The sequence below is a fragment of the Oncorhynchus mykiss genome, chromosome 5, assembly GCF_013265735.2.
Source record: "Oncorhynchus mykiss isolate Arlee chromosome 5, USDA_OmykA_1.1, whole genome shotgun sequence".
In the NCBI taxonomy this organism is placed as follows: Eukaryota; Metazoa; Chordata; class Actinopteri; order Salmoniformes; family Salmonidae; genus Oncorhynchus; species Oncorhynchus mykiss.
In genome coordinates this window covers 73166474-73181189 of record NC_048569.1, presented here as the reverse complement: position 1 = coordinate 73181189, position 14716 = coordinate 73166474, and the positions used below count along the sequence as shown (strand labels likewise).

Here is a 14716-nt window from a genome sequence, read left to right as displayed (position 1 = left end):
GACTTACCTAGTTAAATAAAGGTTAAATAAAGTGTCGCATTTAAAACAACGTGGAACTCGGAAAAATACGAAGTCAAATCATGACATCGGTGATCCGTTCCGGTCGAAAAGTGGAGCTCCAGAAAGAGGTCTAAGTTCCCGAGTTGGGTGACCGTTCAAATCGATTTTTCCAGTCGGAGCTCGATTTTTCTGAATTCCCAGTTGTTTTGAACGCACGGAATTCGGAGATTTCCGAGTTCCCAGTGATTTTGAACGAGGCATTATTTATAAATAATAATTGGATACAACGCTGCGTCCTTTGGCCATCTTGAGAAAACCCCTAACGATGTTCAAAACAGTGACGTATTTCCTTTTACCGGCAAAATTGCTTCGATAACAACAGAAGCCCTACCGTCATCATCATCCATAGTTCAAAGATGGCGCTTGCTAGTGTGTTGCAGAGTGAGTCAGTAGATTTTTCCAACTATGGTCGCCAGCGTCATGGCTTCGCCAGTGGTTTGTATGAAGCAGAGTTGGGTTTGGAGTCTGTTGGAGGAGATCGACTCTCTTTCGCTCTGAGCACTTCGTGCTCTAACGAAGATGGACCAGATAGAAAGATTGAATTCCTTCATGGCACAACCACATTAGCCTTCAAAGTAAGTATGCTAAGCTAATTTTCTTGGTAGCTAGCTAATATGCTTGCGAACGGTGGCTAACTACATAGCTAACTTTAGTTATTTAAAGAATAGTTCGCCAACAGTTTGCACGATAGCTAGCTAGTTAGCTAGCTTGTATAATCAATTAATTAACTGTAACGCTAACGTTATGAAACGCCATTGTCGCAGTTTAAGAGAAGTTCATCACACGTCCACGTACATTTTGTTTTCTAGACCTAGCTAACGTTAGTTAGATCTTTAGTTGGGCCATGTATTACTGAATATGCGTTCCAATGCAAAAACATTTAACTTACATCACATAAGCAATTCTCACCTGTGACAGCTAACACTTCCAGGTCACCTGTGTACCTACATTAAGTGACCTATAACCCCATGTGAAAGGGCCCCCAGTAACATCCATAGACAGACAACACAAACAATATATTGAATGAGAACATAATCAGACTAAAATGGCTCCTCCATGGCCATTTTAGTTCTCAATAGGCTACTTGTTTAAACAATTACATCTGAAATAATCAAGGCTAACCATTGTCTTCTGCCTCATATCCATTCTCCCTAGTTCCAGCATGGTGTCATTGTGGCTGTGGACTCCAGAGCCACAGCTGGCTCCTACATCGCCTCCCAGACAGTGAAGAAGGTAATAGAGATCAACCCCTACCTGCTGGGCACCATGGCTGGAGGTGCAGCTGACTGCAGTTTCTGGGAGCGCTTGCTGGCCCGCCAGTGCCGCGTCTACGAGCTCCGCAACAAGGAACGCATCTCAGTGGCAGCCGCCTCAAAACTGCTGGCCAACATGGTGTACCAGTACAAAGGCATGGGCCTTAGCATGGGAACCATGGTGTGTGGCTGGGACAAGACTGGACCAGGTATGGATATGATATGAACTGTGTGCGTCAGGCTTCACTGTTCTAGCTTAATAGCAGTATTGTCGATGTCCTCTTACTGGGCTCAAACAAGTAATCCTCTGTTTCGCAAACACACAGGACCGACAACATGCTAGCCAGTTGCGCCACCAAAAAGTAAGCCATTCGGCAACATGAGTGGAGACATTTGAAGCTTTAGAGTGAGATTACAGTACGATCTTATCTCTGTTACACGTGCACCAACTGACATCATAGTCTAAGCTGGATAGGGATAATATATAGGCTAACCCATTCTATCACACAAGATCAGCCCTGATAAATCTAGGGCTAGGTTCATCAGGATGGAAGATCCATTTTATAGCGAGATTGAAATGTAAAGGGATTTTCCGATTGAGCCGACGCGCAATTTTTGTCAAACATCTTTAAATTTCAATCACAATATAATGCGGATATTCCATGGTCTGGATGGAATCTAGACCCTAACCTCTATCAGATCTTGCGGTCTTAGACTGCAACTAGGGATCTGAATTTTAATTACACACGTGAGCCACAAACTCAGCAAAAAAAGAAACGTCCTCACTGTCAACTGTTTACTTCAGCAAACTTAACATGTTTGTATGGATATAAGATTCAACAACTGAGACACAAACTGAACAAGTTCCACAGACATGACTAACAGAAATTGAATAATGTGTCCCTGAACAAAGGGGGGGTCAAAATCAAAAGTAACAGTCAGTATCTGGTGTGGCCACCAGCTGCATTAAGTACTGCAATGCATCTCCTCATGGACTGCACCAGATTTGCCAGTTCTTGCTGTGAGATGTTACCCCACTCGTCCACCAAGGCACCTGAAAGTTCCCAGACATTTCTGGTGGGAATGGCCCTAGCCCTCACCCTCCGATCCAACAAGTCCCAGACGTCCTCAATGGGATTAAGATCCGGGCTCTTCGCTGGCCATGGCAGAACACTGACATTCCTGTTTTGCAGGAAATCATGCACAGAACGAGCAGTGTGGCTGGTGGCATTGTCATGCTGGAGGTTCATGTCAAGATGAGCCTGCAGGAAGGGTACCACATGAGGGAGGAGGATGTCTTCCCTGTAACTCGCAGTGTTGAGATTGCCTGCAATGACAACAAGCTCCGTCCGATGATACTGTGACACACCACCCCAGACCATGATGGACCCTCCACCTCCAAATCAATCCTGCTCCAGAGTACAGGCCTCGGTGTAACGCTCATTCCTTCGACGATAAACGCGAATCCAACCATCACCCCTGGTGAGACAAAACCGTGACTCGTCAGTGAAGAGCACTTTTTGCCAGTCCTGTCTGGTCCAGCGACGGTGGTTTTGTGCCAATAGGCGACGTTGTTGCCGGTGATGTCTGGTGAGGACCTGCCTTACAACAGGCCTGTTGTTTTGCACGCTTTGTACAAAATAATAAAATGCAGTACTACAGGATATTTCTTAACGCAGCTCTTTATTAGCTAGTTATAACTTGCATGTCTACGTATCTCCATCCATGATCAACTGCCCATGACCTAACCATCTGGGTGGGGTTAACCAATCATAGCACAGTATGATACGGCGGTAAAATTCATCCAATTCAGTATGTTTACACATGAATATTACATCCCCCTTAAAAAAAATGTTTACGTATTCTAAGTGTTTCTTTTGAAAACATGTTCTGTAGTTTGAACTCAAGGTAAGTAACCATTTATATTGCATACTACACCAACTGAATCAACAGACTGAACAATGATCCAACATACTGTTACTTTTCAAACAAGCGACTCTCAGCAACTCAGCTTTCGCAGTAGAAATTACATCTTAACATTGCAAACAAATACAATACCAAAGCATTTCAAGTGAACTTTCAATAACAAGTTTACAGTCAAACTCTTTTAGGGCAGCGATCCGCCTACACCCTTTGACATTTCACAGGTCTAGGACAGCTCTGGGCTTGACCTCCCTTCCTGACCTTGTGCAATATGATGCTGAGCATGCTTCTGTGTCAGTCAACAGTTCTTGTGGTGTTGCAGGTAAGTATGTTGTGCTGTGTTTGTGTTTAGTCCATCACATTCTCTTTCAGGGGAACAGTTCATCTCATCAGTGTGTTGTTCTTTTGTGTTCAGTAGGCGACGACGATTGCGGCAGTACACCGCTCCTTCTGCGGTGCGGAAGTGATTTGAACGTTCAGTGTCAGCTGGCTGGATGGATGACGACTGCTGTCTTCCAGAAGCCATGCTTCTGGATTCTAACTGACTCTCCGTCGATCAGTGGTGGCAGTGGTCTAGCTGACCTGTCTGTGCATGTTTTTCATGCATTTCCTTGTAGCTGACGACCTCAGGTTGCAGTTGGTGCTAGGAAGGATTGAGCTAAGTCTATGGCTCATCAACAGCAAGGCAATTACTTTGAGGGTAATGTGGGCTTCTGGTGACATGTGTAAACTCCCATGCTTTTGTGAAGGATTCAAACTCATTTGATTTGTAACAGGGCCCATTGTCAGATATTAAAGTCTCTATAATACCATGCCTGGCAAAGGCTGCTTTCAGCTTGTGTATCACAGCTGCATATGTGGTGCTGTGAAGCTTGTCGAGTTCGAAAGATCTGCTGTAGTAGTCCACTGTTACGATGCAGTCCTCGTTGTTCCAGGTGAACAGATCGGTTGCCACGACCTGCCAGGGTCGGTCTGGGATACAGTGAGGTAACATTGGCTCTTTGGTGTTTGAGGGGTGTCGTTCAAGACATATGGCGCATTTACCAACAATGTCCTCTATTTGTTTGCACATTTCGGGCCAAAACAAAATGTCCCGTGCTCTCTGTTTGCACTTTTCCACGGCCATGTGTCCAGCATGGATCTTCTTCAAAATCTCTTCTGAGACTGGTAGGAATAATGATTTTTCTCCTTTGAAAATTATTCCGTTGATCTGTGATAGTTCATCACGATGGTTCCAGAATTCTGAGACGCTCTGAGGGCATTTTCTCCTCTCCTCGGGCAGATGCAGCTCAGTCACAAACTGTTCAAAAGACTCGCTAGCTCCCTGTACTTTCCCATGGAATTTGTACCTAGCGAAAATCGTATTGGTCTTCGGCACAACATATGCTTCAAATCGATCGTAGTATGTTTTCAGTACCTTTTGATTCAGCCTCGGTAAGTGTCCATGTGTTGTAAATATCTCTCCCTTTTTCACCGATCCAGAGGAGCAAGTAGCTGCATTTTTCCTCTTCTCCTCTGTCCTTCAGAGGACCCGTGAACATTAGCTCCACATGCTGTTTGTACTTACACCATGCATTGGGTAAGTTTGTAGACTCCCAGTCCATTCGAGGTGAAGGAACTCAATCTTTTAAGACCTTTTACTCTGACACCATGTCTTGTTTTGCACGCATGTGTAAACATACTCAATTATAATTGGATGCATTTTACCGCCGTATCATACTGTGCTATGATTGGTTAAGACCACCCAGATGGTTAAGTCATGGGCAGTTGATCATGGTTGGAGATACGTGGACATGCAAGTTATAGCTAGCTAATAAAGAGCTACTTTAGGAAATATCCTGTAGTACTGCATTTTATTATAATTCATGTTTACACATATGAATATTACAAGGCCTACAAGCCCTCAGTCCAGCCTCAGCCTATTGAGGACAGTCTGAGCACTTATGGCGGGATTGTGTGTTCCTGGTGTAACTCGGGCAGTTGTTGTCATCCTGTACCTGTCCCGCAGATGTGATGTTCGGATGTACCAATCCTGTGTAGGTGTTACACGTGGTATGTCAGTAGAAAGGCCTCTAGTGTCCTAAGTTTTCATAACTGTGACCATAATTGCCTACCGTCTGTAAACTGTTAGTGTCTTAAGGACCGTTCCACAGGTTCATGTTCATTAATTATTTATGGTTTATTGAACAAGCCTGGGAAACAGTGTTTAGACCCTTCACAATGAAGATCTGTGAAGCTTTTTTTAAATGTAAAAACATATTTTTTTTACATAATCTTTGAAAGACAGGGTCCTGAAAAAGGGACGTTTCTTTTTTTTACCTAGTTTACATATTGCAGTAGCATAAATGTCATATCTCCCATGATTTTATAAATGAATGGCACATCCTTCCCCTTAGGGAGGGAAAGCTCCTATTAAAGTGCACTAAAGACAAAAATCCAAAAAGGGAAACACACCGTCCTATCACCTCAGACCACAGTACAGCAGCCGTCATTTATTTTTTCCCAACGATTCTACATGTTCAATCTCTTCCATTCGGCGACACCAACAGGTGATTTACTGCACATGGCTAACGTTCGCAAATATTAACATTTCACTTTCTCCCTCTTCCAGGTCTCTACTACGTGGACTCTGAGGGGAACCGTGTGTGTGGGGACTTGTTTGCGGTGGGCTCTGGCTCCATGTACGCGTATGGCATCGTGGACAGCGGTCTGAAGCAGAAGGACCTGACAGTGGAGGAGGCCTGTGATCTGGGTCGCAGGGCCATCTATCAGGCCACATACCGTGATGCCTACAGTGGAGGACAGGTCAACCTCTACCACGTCCACAGTGAGGGCTGGACCAGAGTGTCCCAGTCAGATGTCCTAATGCTGCACCAACAGTACCAGGCAGAGAAGGCATAGAGAGGAGTTGGTTCATGTATGGTGAGAGAAGGGCGGCGGTTAATAGAATGTATGGGAGGGTAGATGTTATGTGACAGCCTTGGGGACCATTCAATCAAAGAATAATGGTGTTTACACACATCCAAACTTGGCACAGGATCTGGATGACTGAAAATGACCTTTAAAGATATTTGTAACCTGGTTGTCACATTTTCCATGCTCTGCCAGGGATAAAGTGGTGTTGCTACGTAGTGGCGTTGCTGACTTTTATTATTTTGACTGCTCTGTAACATTTTTAATAAATGTTCTCATTCATTCTCATCTAACGTGTGCTTTTTAAAATAAAATAAAATGTTATTGGTAACAGTGAATTGAACAGACCAGTAATTTATGATTCCATTATTGTCATGAAGAATTAGGGCAAAGGAAATGAGTGGTTTTCAGTGAAAACAGCAATAGCGCTACTCTCACTTTCAAGGCTTACGGAATTAACCAGGTTCAATATGCAGCCCAGACATTAACATTTTATTTTTCACGTGCGCAGACCTTACAGTGAAATGTTTACTTACAAGCCCTTAACCAACAATGCAGTTAAGAAAATACCTAAAGGGGAAAAAAACCTAACATTAAAGAGCATCTGTAAATAGCTATATACAGGTGGTATAGAAGTAATATGTAGTGTTAAAGTAACTATGCATACATAAGAGTAGCAGTAGTGAGGGTGGGGTGGGCAATGCAAATAGTCTCGTTAGTCATTTGATTAGATGTTCAGGAGTCTAATGGCTTGGGGGTAGAAACTGTTTAGAAGCCTCTTGGACCTAGACTTGGCACTCCGGTGCCGCTTGCGGTGCGATAGCAGAGAGAACAGTCTATGACTAGGGTGGCTGGAGTCTGACAATTTTTAGGGCCTTCCTCTGGCACCGGCTGGTATAGAGGTCCTGGATGGCAGGAAGCTTGGCCCCAGTGATGTACTGGGCCGTAAGCACTACCCTCTGTAGTGCCTTGCAGTCGGAGGCCGAGCAGTTGCTGTACCATATAACAATAGCATCCACCGGGGCTTCCATGCACTTGAAGTTGTGCAAACTTGGTAAAACATTTTATTTCCTGTGTCATGTTTCCACATGTAAAAATTGAAATTATTAATGTTCTATACACTAGTATAGGCATACTATATGTATTCACCACAGGAGGCTGCTGAGGGGAGGATGGCTCAATAATGGCCGGAATGGAGTGAATGGAAAACACAACCTGAGCTGTGTTTGAATACCCATACTTTTAATTTTTAATTTTTTTCACCTTTATTTAACCATGTAGGCTAGTTGAACAAGTTCTCATTTGCAACTGCGACCTGGCCAAGATAAAGGATAGCATTTGACACATACAACAGTTACACATGGAATAAACAAAACATACAGTCAATAATACAGTAGAACAAAAGAAAACAAAAAGTCTACATACAGTGAGTGCAAATGAGGTAAGTTAAGGCAATAAATAGGCCATGGTGGTGAAGTAATTACAATATAGCAATTAAACACTGGAATGATAGATGTGCAGAAGATGAATGTGCAAGTAGAGATAATGGGGTGCAGAATGGTGAACTTAACTAAACGACGGAGAGTTTTGACTGTGTGATAATAGATTGCTTCTTGTGTAAATATTTTCTGTCTGGATTTACCTAGCAGAGACTTGTAGATAACCTGTAGCCAGTGGGTTTGGCGACGAGTATGAAGTGAGGGCCAACCAACGAGCTCTTACAGGTCGCAATGGTGGGTAGTGTATGGGGCTTTGGTGACAAGACGGATGGCACTGTGATAGACTGCATCCAGTTTGTTGAGTAGAGTGTTGGAGGCTATTTTATAGATGACATCACCGAAGTCGAGGATCGGTAGGATGGTCAGTTTTACGAGGGTATGTTTGGCAGCATGAGTGAAGGATGCTTTGTTGCGATATAGGAAGCCGATTCTAGATTTCATTTTGGATACTAACATACTTAATGCGTATGGGTAAAACTAACCTGTCTCACGACGGTCTAAACCCAGCTCACGTTCCCTATTAGTGGGTGAGCAATCCAACGCTTGGTGAATTCTGCTTCACAATGATAGGAAGAGCCGACATCGCATATGATGTAGTTGAAGACTTGGTGGACTGTATATTCTTAAGGGTTAGGTTATACTTAGCACTATGTGTTCTCTCCTAGGTGCTTGTAAGGGCACAGGTGACAGACCGGTAGGATTCCAGTTGTGGTTGTTTAATGACGCTGATTCACATAGAGCAGTAATGGCACAGTGTATGGCCTGACAATTGTGTTAACCAAGAGTGTGTGGTTCTGAAAAGGGGGAAATTAAATACAATAGCAAATGGCAGGTATAGGCTTAATACAACCTCAAATTACATAAGCTATAAATAATATGGTTATCTTCTGTACAGTGTAATACAACCTAACAACATGGCTGTGACTAAATGTCTGAAATGAGATGACAAAAACAACAGGGTTAGCAAGCTTACAGTTGCTAGCTCGCAATATAAACTATAATTAGCATAACAAAGGAGTGCGTCCACAACACATGAATTGTGAGAAATAGGCACACTGGCCTTGGCTTAAACAAAGAATACTAACTAGTGGTTGTCACATGAGATGGCTGGAACTTATCACGGCTTGTGTACTTTCTCTAGTTACTTCCTTCTCAGTTAGAGATCGCCAGCAAGCCCTGCGCCACATCACCAGTGGGCGGAGCTACAGCTCTCCTATGATGCACTAATATTTACTCTCAATAGTCTTTTGTACAATATACTATATAGTATTAGTTAATTTAAGTATATTTTAAAGGGATGGCATTGTTTCAGTTGAGTGTACTAGCGCTTTGCCTGTCTACTGGAAAATGATACTGTTGCTATGCAACCTCTTGTTAGCATAACAAATGACTAGCTAAACATTTTACAATTTTGAAGTGTTCGTAAATTCAATCTGGAGTGCCAGAGTGACCTCTGGGCGATCGTAAATCCATAATGTTGTCAGATTGTCCATTCGTAAATTCAGAGTGTGCAGAGCACACACTGGACCAGTCTGGCCGAGGAGTAGGATTGATCCAAGCATTCAACGGCAGTTAAGCACCCAAGCTAACTGGCTAACGTTGGCTAGCTACTTCCAGACACAGAGAACGCCTCACTGTGACCATTTTACTCGCCCTAGCAAAGCTGGTTAGGCTGTTTTCTTGTTATCCAGAACGTTGGTGACTGTAACTGTAAGAGTTGGTGACTAACTGTGCTGCTGGCAACAATTTAATTACTCTTTTTTTTTTGCCAACGTTTACTGACACCGGCCATATTCAACGGGTGTTGAGCATTAGTAAATTCATCAGTTACTCTGTGCTCTGGCACACTCAGACGAGAGTGCTCTGAAATCGTAGCAGATAGCCAGAATTAACAATGTCCATTGAGAACGCACAACGACTATACCACTTAGCTAAGAATGACGTGAATAATCAAGTCACTAAACGTTGGGTAGTTACAGTGCCTTGCGAAAGTATTCGGCCCCCTTGAACTTTGCGACCTTTTGCCACATTTCAGGCTTCAAACATAAAGATATAAAACTGTATTTTTTTGTGAAGAATCAACAACAAGTGGGACACAATCATGAAGTGGAACGACATTTATTGGATATTTCAAACTTTTTTAACAAATCAAAAACTGAAAAATTGGGCGTGCAAAATTATTCAGCCCCCTTAAGTTAATATTTTGTAGCGCCACCTTTTGCTGCGATTACAGCTGTAAGTCGCTTGGGGTATGTCTCTATCAGTTTTGCACATCGAGAGACTGACATTTTTTCCCCATTCCTCCTTGCAAAACAGCTCGAGCTCAGTGAGGTTGGATGGAGAGCATTTGTGAACAGCAGTTTTCAGTTCTTTCCACAGATTCTCGATTGGATTCAGGTCTGGACTTTGACTTGGCCATTCTAACACCTGGATATGTTTATTTTTGAACCATTCCATTGTAGATTTAGCTTTATGTTTTGGATCATTGTCTTGTTGGAAGACAAATCTCCGTCCCAGTCTCAGGTCTCTTCCAGAATGGTCCTGTATTTGGCTCCATCCATCTTCCCATCAATTTTAACCATCTTCCCTGTCCCTGCTGAAGAAAAGCAGGCCCAAACCATGATGCTGCCACCACCATGTTTGACAGTGGGGATGGTGTGTTCAGCTGTGTTGCTTTTACGCCAAACATAACGTTTTGCATTGTTGCCAAAAAGTTCAATTTTGGTTTCATCTGACCAGAGCACCTTCTTCCACATGTTTGGTGTGTCTCCCAGGTGGCTTGTGGCAAACTTTATACAACACTTTTTATGGATATCTTTAAGAAATGGCTTTCTTCTTGCCACTCTTCCATAAAGGCCATATTTGTGCAATATACGACTGATTGTTGTCCTATGGACAGAGTCTCCCACCTCAGCTGTAGATCTCTGCAGTTCATCCAGAGTGATCATGGGCCTCTTGGCTGCATCTCTGATCAGTCTTCTCCTTGTATGAGCTGAATGTTTAGAGGGACGGCCAGGTCTTGGTAGATTTGCAGTGGTCTTACACTCCTTCCATTTCAATATTATCGTTTTCACAGTGCTCCTTGGGATGTTTAAAGCTTGGGAAATCTTTTTGTATCCAAATCCGGCTTTAAACTTCTTCACAACAGTATCTCGGACCTGCCTGGTGTGTTCCTTGTTCTTCATGATGCTCTCTGCGCTTTTAACGGACCTCTGAGACTATCACAGTGCAGGTGCATTTATACGGAGACTTGATTACACACAGGTGGATTGTATTTATCATCATTAGTCATTTAGGTCAACATTGGATCATTCAGAGATCCTCACTGAACTTCTGGAGAGAGTTTGCTGCACTGAAAGTAAAGGGGCTGAATAATTTTGCACGCCCAATTTTTCAGTTTTTGATTTGTTAAAAAAGTTTGAAATATCCAATAAATGTCGTTCCACTTCATGATTGTGTCCCACTTGTTGTTGATTCTTCACAAAAAAATACAGTTTTATATCTTTATGTTTGAAGCCTGAAATGTGGCAAAAGTTCGCAAAGTTCAAGGGGGCCGAATACTTTCGCAAGGCACTGTAGTTAGATAGCAGATAGTTAATATACTGCCTGCCATTTGTTCGGTGTATTAGTAGCCAACTAACGTTAGGTAACTAACTTAGCTAACAATGGTAACATAGTGGTACATACTGCTGTAATGCTATGTGGTTCGTAAGGATAGCATAGCAAACAAATTGACAGCTAACATAACGTGTAACATAACTTATTTGAAAAGTCATTACTTTATTACATTGCTCAACATTTTCTTAACATTTGTCATAATTTGTTAAAGCAATTCATTTGTATCTGCTCTCGTCGGACTTCGGCGGCATATTTTCCACCAATTTCTTCAAATCTGAAAACGTTGTGAAGCCACGCCCATTTTCTGAAGAATTGCATTATGGGCCCTAAAAGCACGGAAATGGTGTCCACTGCATGTATACTTTCTATTTTGGAGAATTTAGTATGATACCCGGGAACTTTTGGCATTTTAACTATATCCATACTATGACCAATAAACATACTATATACTCAATTTACATCACAAATAGTACGGTTAGTATGAGTATTCGAACACAGTGTATTTGTTTGATGTATTTGATACCATTCTGCTATAGCCATTACCACGAGCCCGTCCTCCCAAATTAAAGTGCCACCAACCTCTTGTGGTATTCACCAACTTCAGTTTTACTCTACTCAGCATATTCCTACCTCAACAGCCACCACCTCGAAGAGGCCATTTGAAGAGTGACTGATGGGGAGATGACTAATGCAGAGCATTCTTATTTGTGAGTGCAAGGCTGCAAGGACTATTTTCAGACTCAAACTATTGCACTTTCCCATAACAAAAACACCATATTGTTTACAACTGGCTGATGGATGCACCCTCTGACTTCAGTGATAATGTATACTGGGTCACAGGTGCTAGGATGAGTGTACAAGAATAGGCTATATCAGCGGTTTCCAAACTTAAGGGTTGAGTCCCTGAAATGAAAATGGGGTCATGGGAAAATTTCCAGAACCCTGAAGAAAAAAATATATACAGTGCATTCAGAAAGTATTCAGACCCCTTGACTTTTCCCACATTTTGTTACGTTACAGCCTTATTCTAAAATGTATTGACATTGTTTTTCCCCTCAATCTACACGCCATACCCCATAATGACAAAGCAAAAACAGTTTTTAGCAAATTTATTACAAATACAAAACTGAAATATCACATTTACATAAGTATTCAGACCCATTACTCAGTACTTTGTTGAAGCACCTTTGCGATTACAGCCTTGAGTGTTGGCACACCTGTATTTGGGGAGTTTCTCCCATTCTTCTCTGCAGATCCTCTCAAGCTCTGTCAGGTTGGATAGGAAGCGTCGCTGCACAGCTATTTTCAAGTCTCTCCCTCCAGAGACATTAGATCGGGTTCACGTCCGGGCACTGGCTGGGCCCCTCAAGGACATTCAGAGACTTGTCCCGAAGCCCCTCCTGTGTTGTCTTGGCTGTGTGCTTAGGGTCATTGTTCTGTTGGAAGGTGAACCTTCGCCCCAGTCTGAGGTCCTGAGTGCTCTGGAGCAGGTTTTCTTCAAGGATTTCTCTGTACTTTGTTCCGTTCATCTTTCCCTCGATCCTAACTAGTCTCCAAGTCCCTGCTTCTGAAAAACATCCCCACTGCATGATGCTGCGATGCGTCACCATAGGGATGGTGCCAGGTTTCCTCCAGACGTGATGCTTGGCATTCAGGCCAAAAAGTTCAATCTTGGTTTCATCAGACCAGATAATCTTGTTTCTCATCGTCTGAGAGCAGGCTATCATGTGCCTTTTACTGAGGAGTGGCTTCCGCCTGGCCACTCTACCATAAAGGTCTGATTGGTGGAGTGCTGCATAGATGGTTGTCTTTCTGGAAGGTTCTCCCATCTCCACAGAGGAACTCTGGAGCTCTCCCCCGATTGCTCAGTGTTGCAGGGCTGCCAGCTCTAGGAAGAGTCTTGGTGATACCAAACTTCTTCCATTTAAGATTGATGCAGGCCACTGTGTTCTTGGGGACCTTCAATGCTGCAGAAATGTTTTGGTACCCTTCCCCAGATCTGTACCTCGAGACAATCCTGTCTCTGAGTTCTACGGACAATTCCTTTCGACCTCATGGCTTGGTTTTTGCTCTGTCAACTGTGGGACCTTATATAGACCGGTGTGTGTCTTTCCAAATAATGCCCGATCAATTGAATTTACCACAGGTTAACTCCAATCAAGTTGTAGACACATCTCAAGGATGATCAATGGAAACAGGATGCACCTGAGCTCAATTTCGAGTCTCAAAACAAAGGGTCTGAATATTTCTGTTTTACATTTTTAATAAATTATGTAAAAAATGTAAAAATCTGTTTTTGCTTTGTCATTATGGGGTATTGTGTGTAGATTGATTAGGAAAATAACTATTTAATCAGACTGTAATATAACAAAATGTGGAAAAAGTCAAGTGGTCTGAATACTTTCCGAATGCACTACATATGTATTCAACAACAAAAAATATGGTCTTTGTATTTTAAAGTCATTGTAATGTGGTTAACCTTAAAAATCTAAATGAAAATCAGTCAAATCTAAAAGATAAAATTTGACCAGAGAGCGCCCTTAGATCATGAGAAAGTGCCACAGTTGACCATTGCACTTGAATCATTCCCACGGTGAATGGCTAGGCCTGCTACGCTATGAAACCACACACTCTTGCAGAGACTTTGATATTACTGGCCACAATTGATATAGTAAAAGCAATGTGTGGGGAGACAGAGGCAGAGAAACTCACATCAATACCTTTGTCAGATAACACTGTTAAAAGAAGAATTTATGCTATTGCTAGCAATCAAGACTCCCCAGCTTATGCTCTCCAAGTGGACATTAGCTGTGAGGGCTGAGATGCCCATGTTTTGGCCTTTGTTCGCTATACATGTCAGGGGATGATATTCATGAGGACATATTGTTCTGTCTCACGATTCCCGAGCATGAAACAGCACAGGGGATGTTCAGTGTGCTGCGTGGCTATATTGACGAAAACATATTCCATGGGATTGAATGATGGTCGTTTGCACGGATGGGGCTCCATCTATTGCGGGACAGCTGGCAGGCCTCTGCACTTTAGTTATTAATATGTATCCCTCTGCCACGTGGACGCAGAACTCTGAGATAAACTGCAGCAGGTAACTTCGATGGTACAGTACACTGAACAAAAATATAAACACAACAGGCAACAATTTCTAAGACTTTACTGAGTTGCAATTCATATAATGAAATCAGTCAATTGAAATAAATTCATTAGGCCCTAATCTAAGGATTGCACATGACTGGGAATACTGATATGCATCTGTTGGTCACAGATGAAGGCTTGATCAAGATGCGCCTGCAGAGAGCGCTGCCTCGCTTCTAGTCCGTAGAAATCTTTGCAGTATTTTGCATGTATTATTACTTACATTGTTAGCACAGAAAATCTTAAGTGTTATTACATACAGCCGGGAAGAACTATTGGATATCAGAACGACGTCAACTT

At 42.6% G+C, this 14716-nt stretch overlaps 1 protein-coding gene across 1 annotated transcript; it reads left to right on the top strand.

Moving 5' to 3' along the window:
• Positions 1–300: 300 nt before the first annotated feature.
• On the top strand, positions 301–6484 carry LOC110524524 (proteasome subunit beta type-5). The gene is made up of 3 exons (XM_021604253.2): positions 301–635; positions 1216–1522; positions 5848–6484. The coding sequence occupies exons 1-3, from the start codon at positions 417–419 to the stop codon at positions 6135–6137; spliced, it is 816 nt and encodes a 271-aa protein (XP_021459928.1). The 5' UTR covers positions 301–416; the 3' UTR covers positions 6138–6484.
• The last annotated feature ends 8232 nt before the right edge of the window (positions 6485–14716 follow it).

What these genes read in the sequence shown, in the direction of transcription:
- LOC110524524 (XM_021604253.2), top strand. Translation starts at nt 417, where the DNA reads ATGGCGCTTGCTAGTGTGTTGCAGAGTGAGTCAGTAGATTTTTCCAAC. An exon ending in CAACCACATTAGCCTTCAAA is followed by an intron (nt 636 to 1,215) that starts GTAAGTATGCTA and finishes CATTCTCCCTAG; the next exon opens with TTCCAGCATGGTGTCATTGT. An exon ending in CTGGGACAAGACTGGACCAG is followed by an intron (nt 1,523 to 5,847) that starts GTATGGATATGA and finishes TCCCTCTTCCAG; the next exon opens with GTCTCTACTACGTGGACTCT.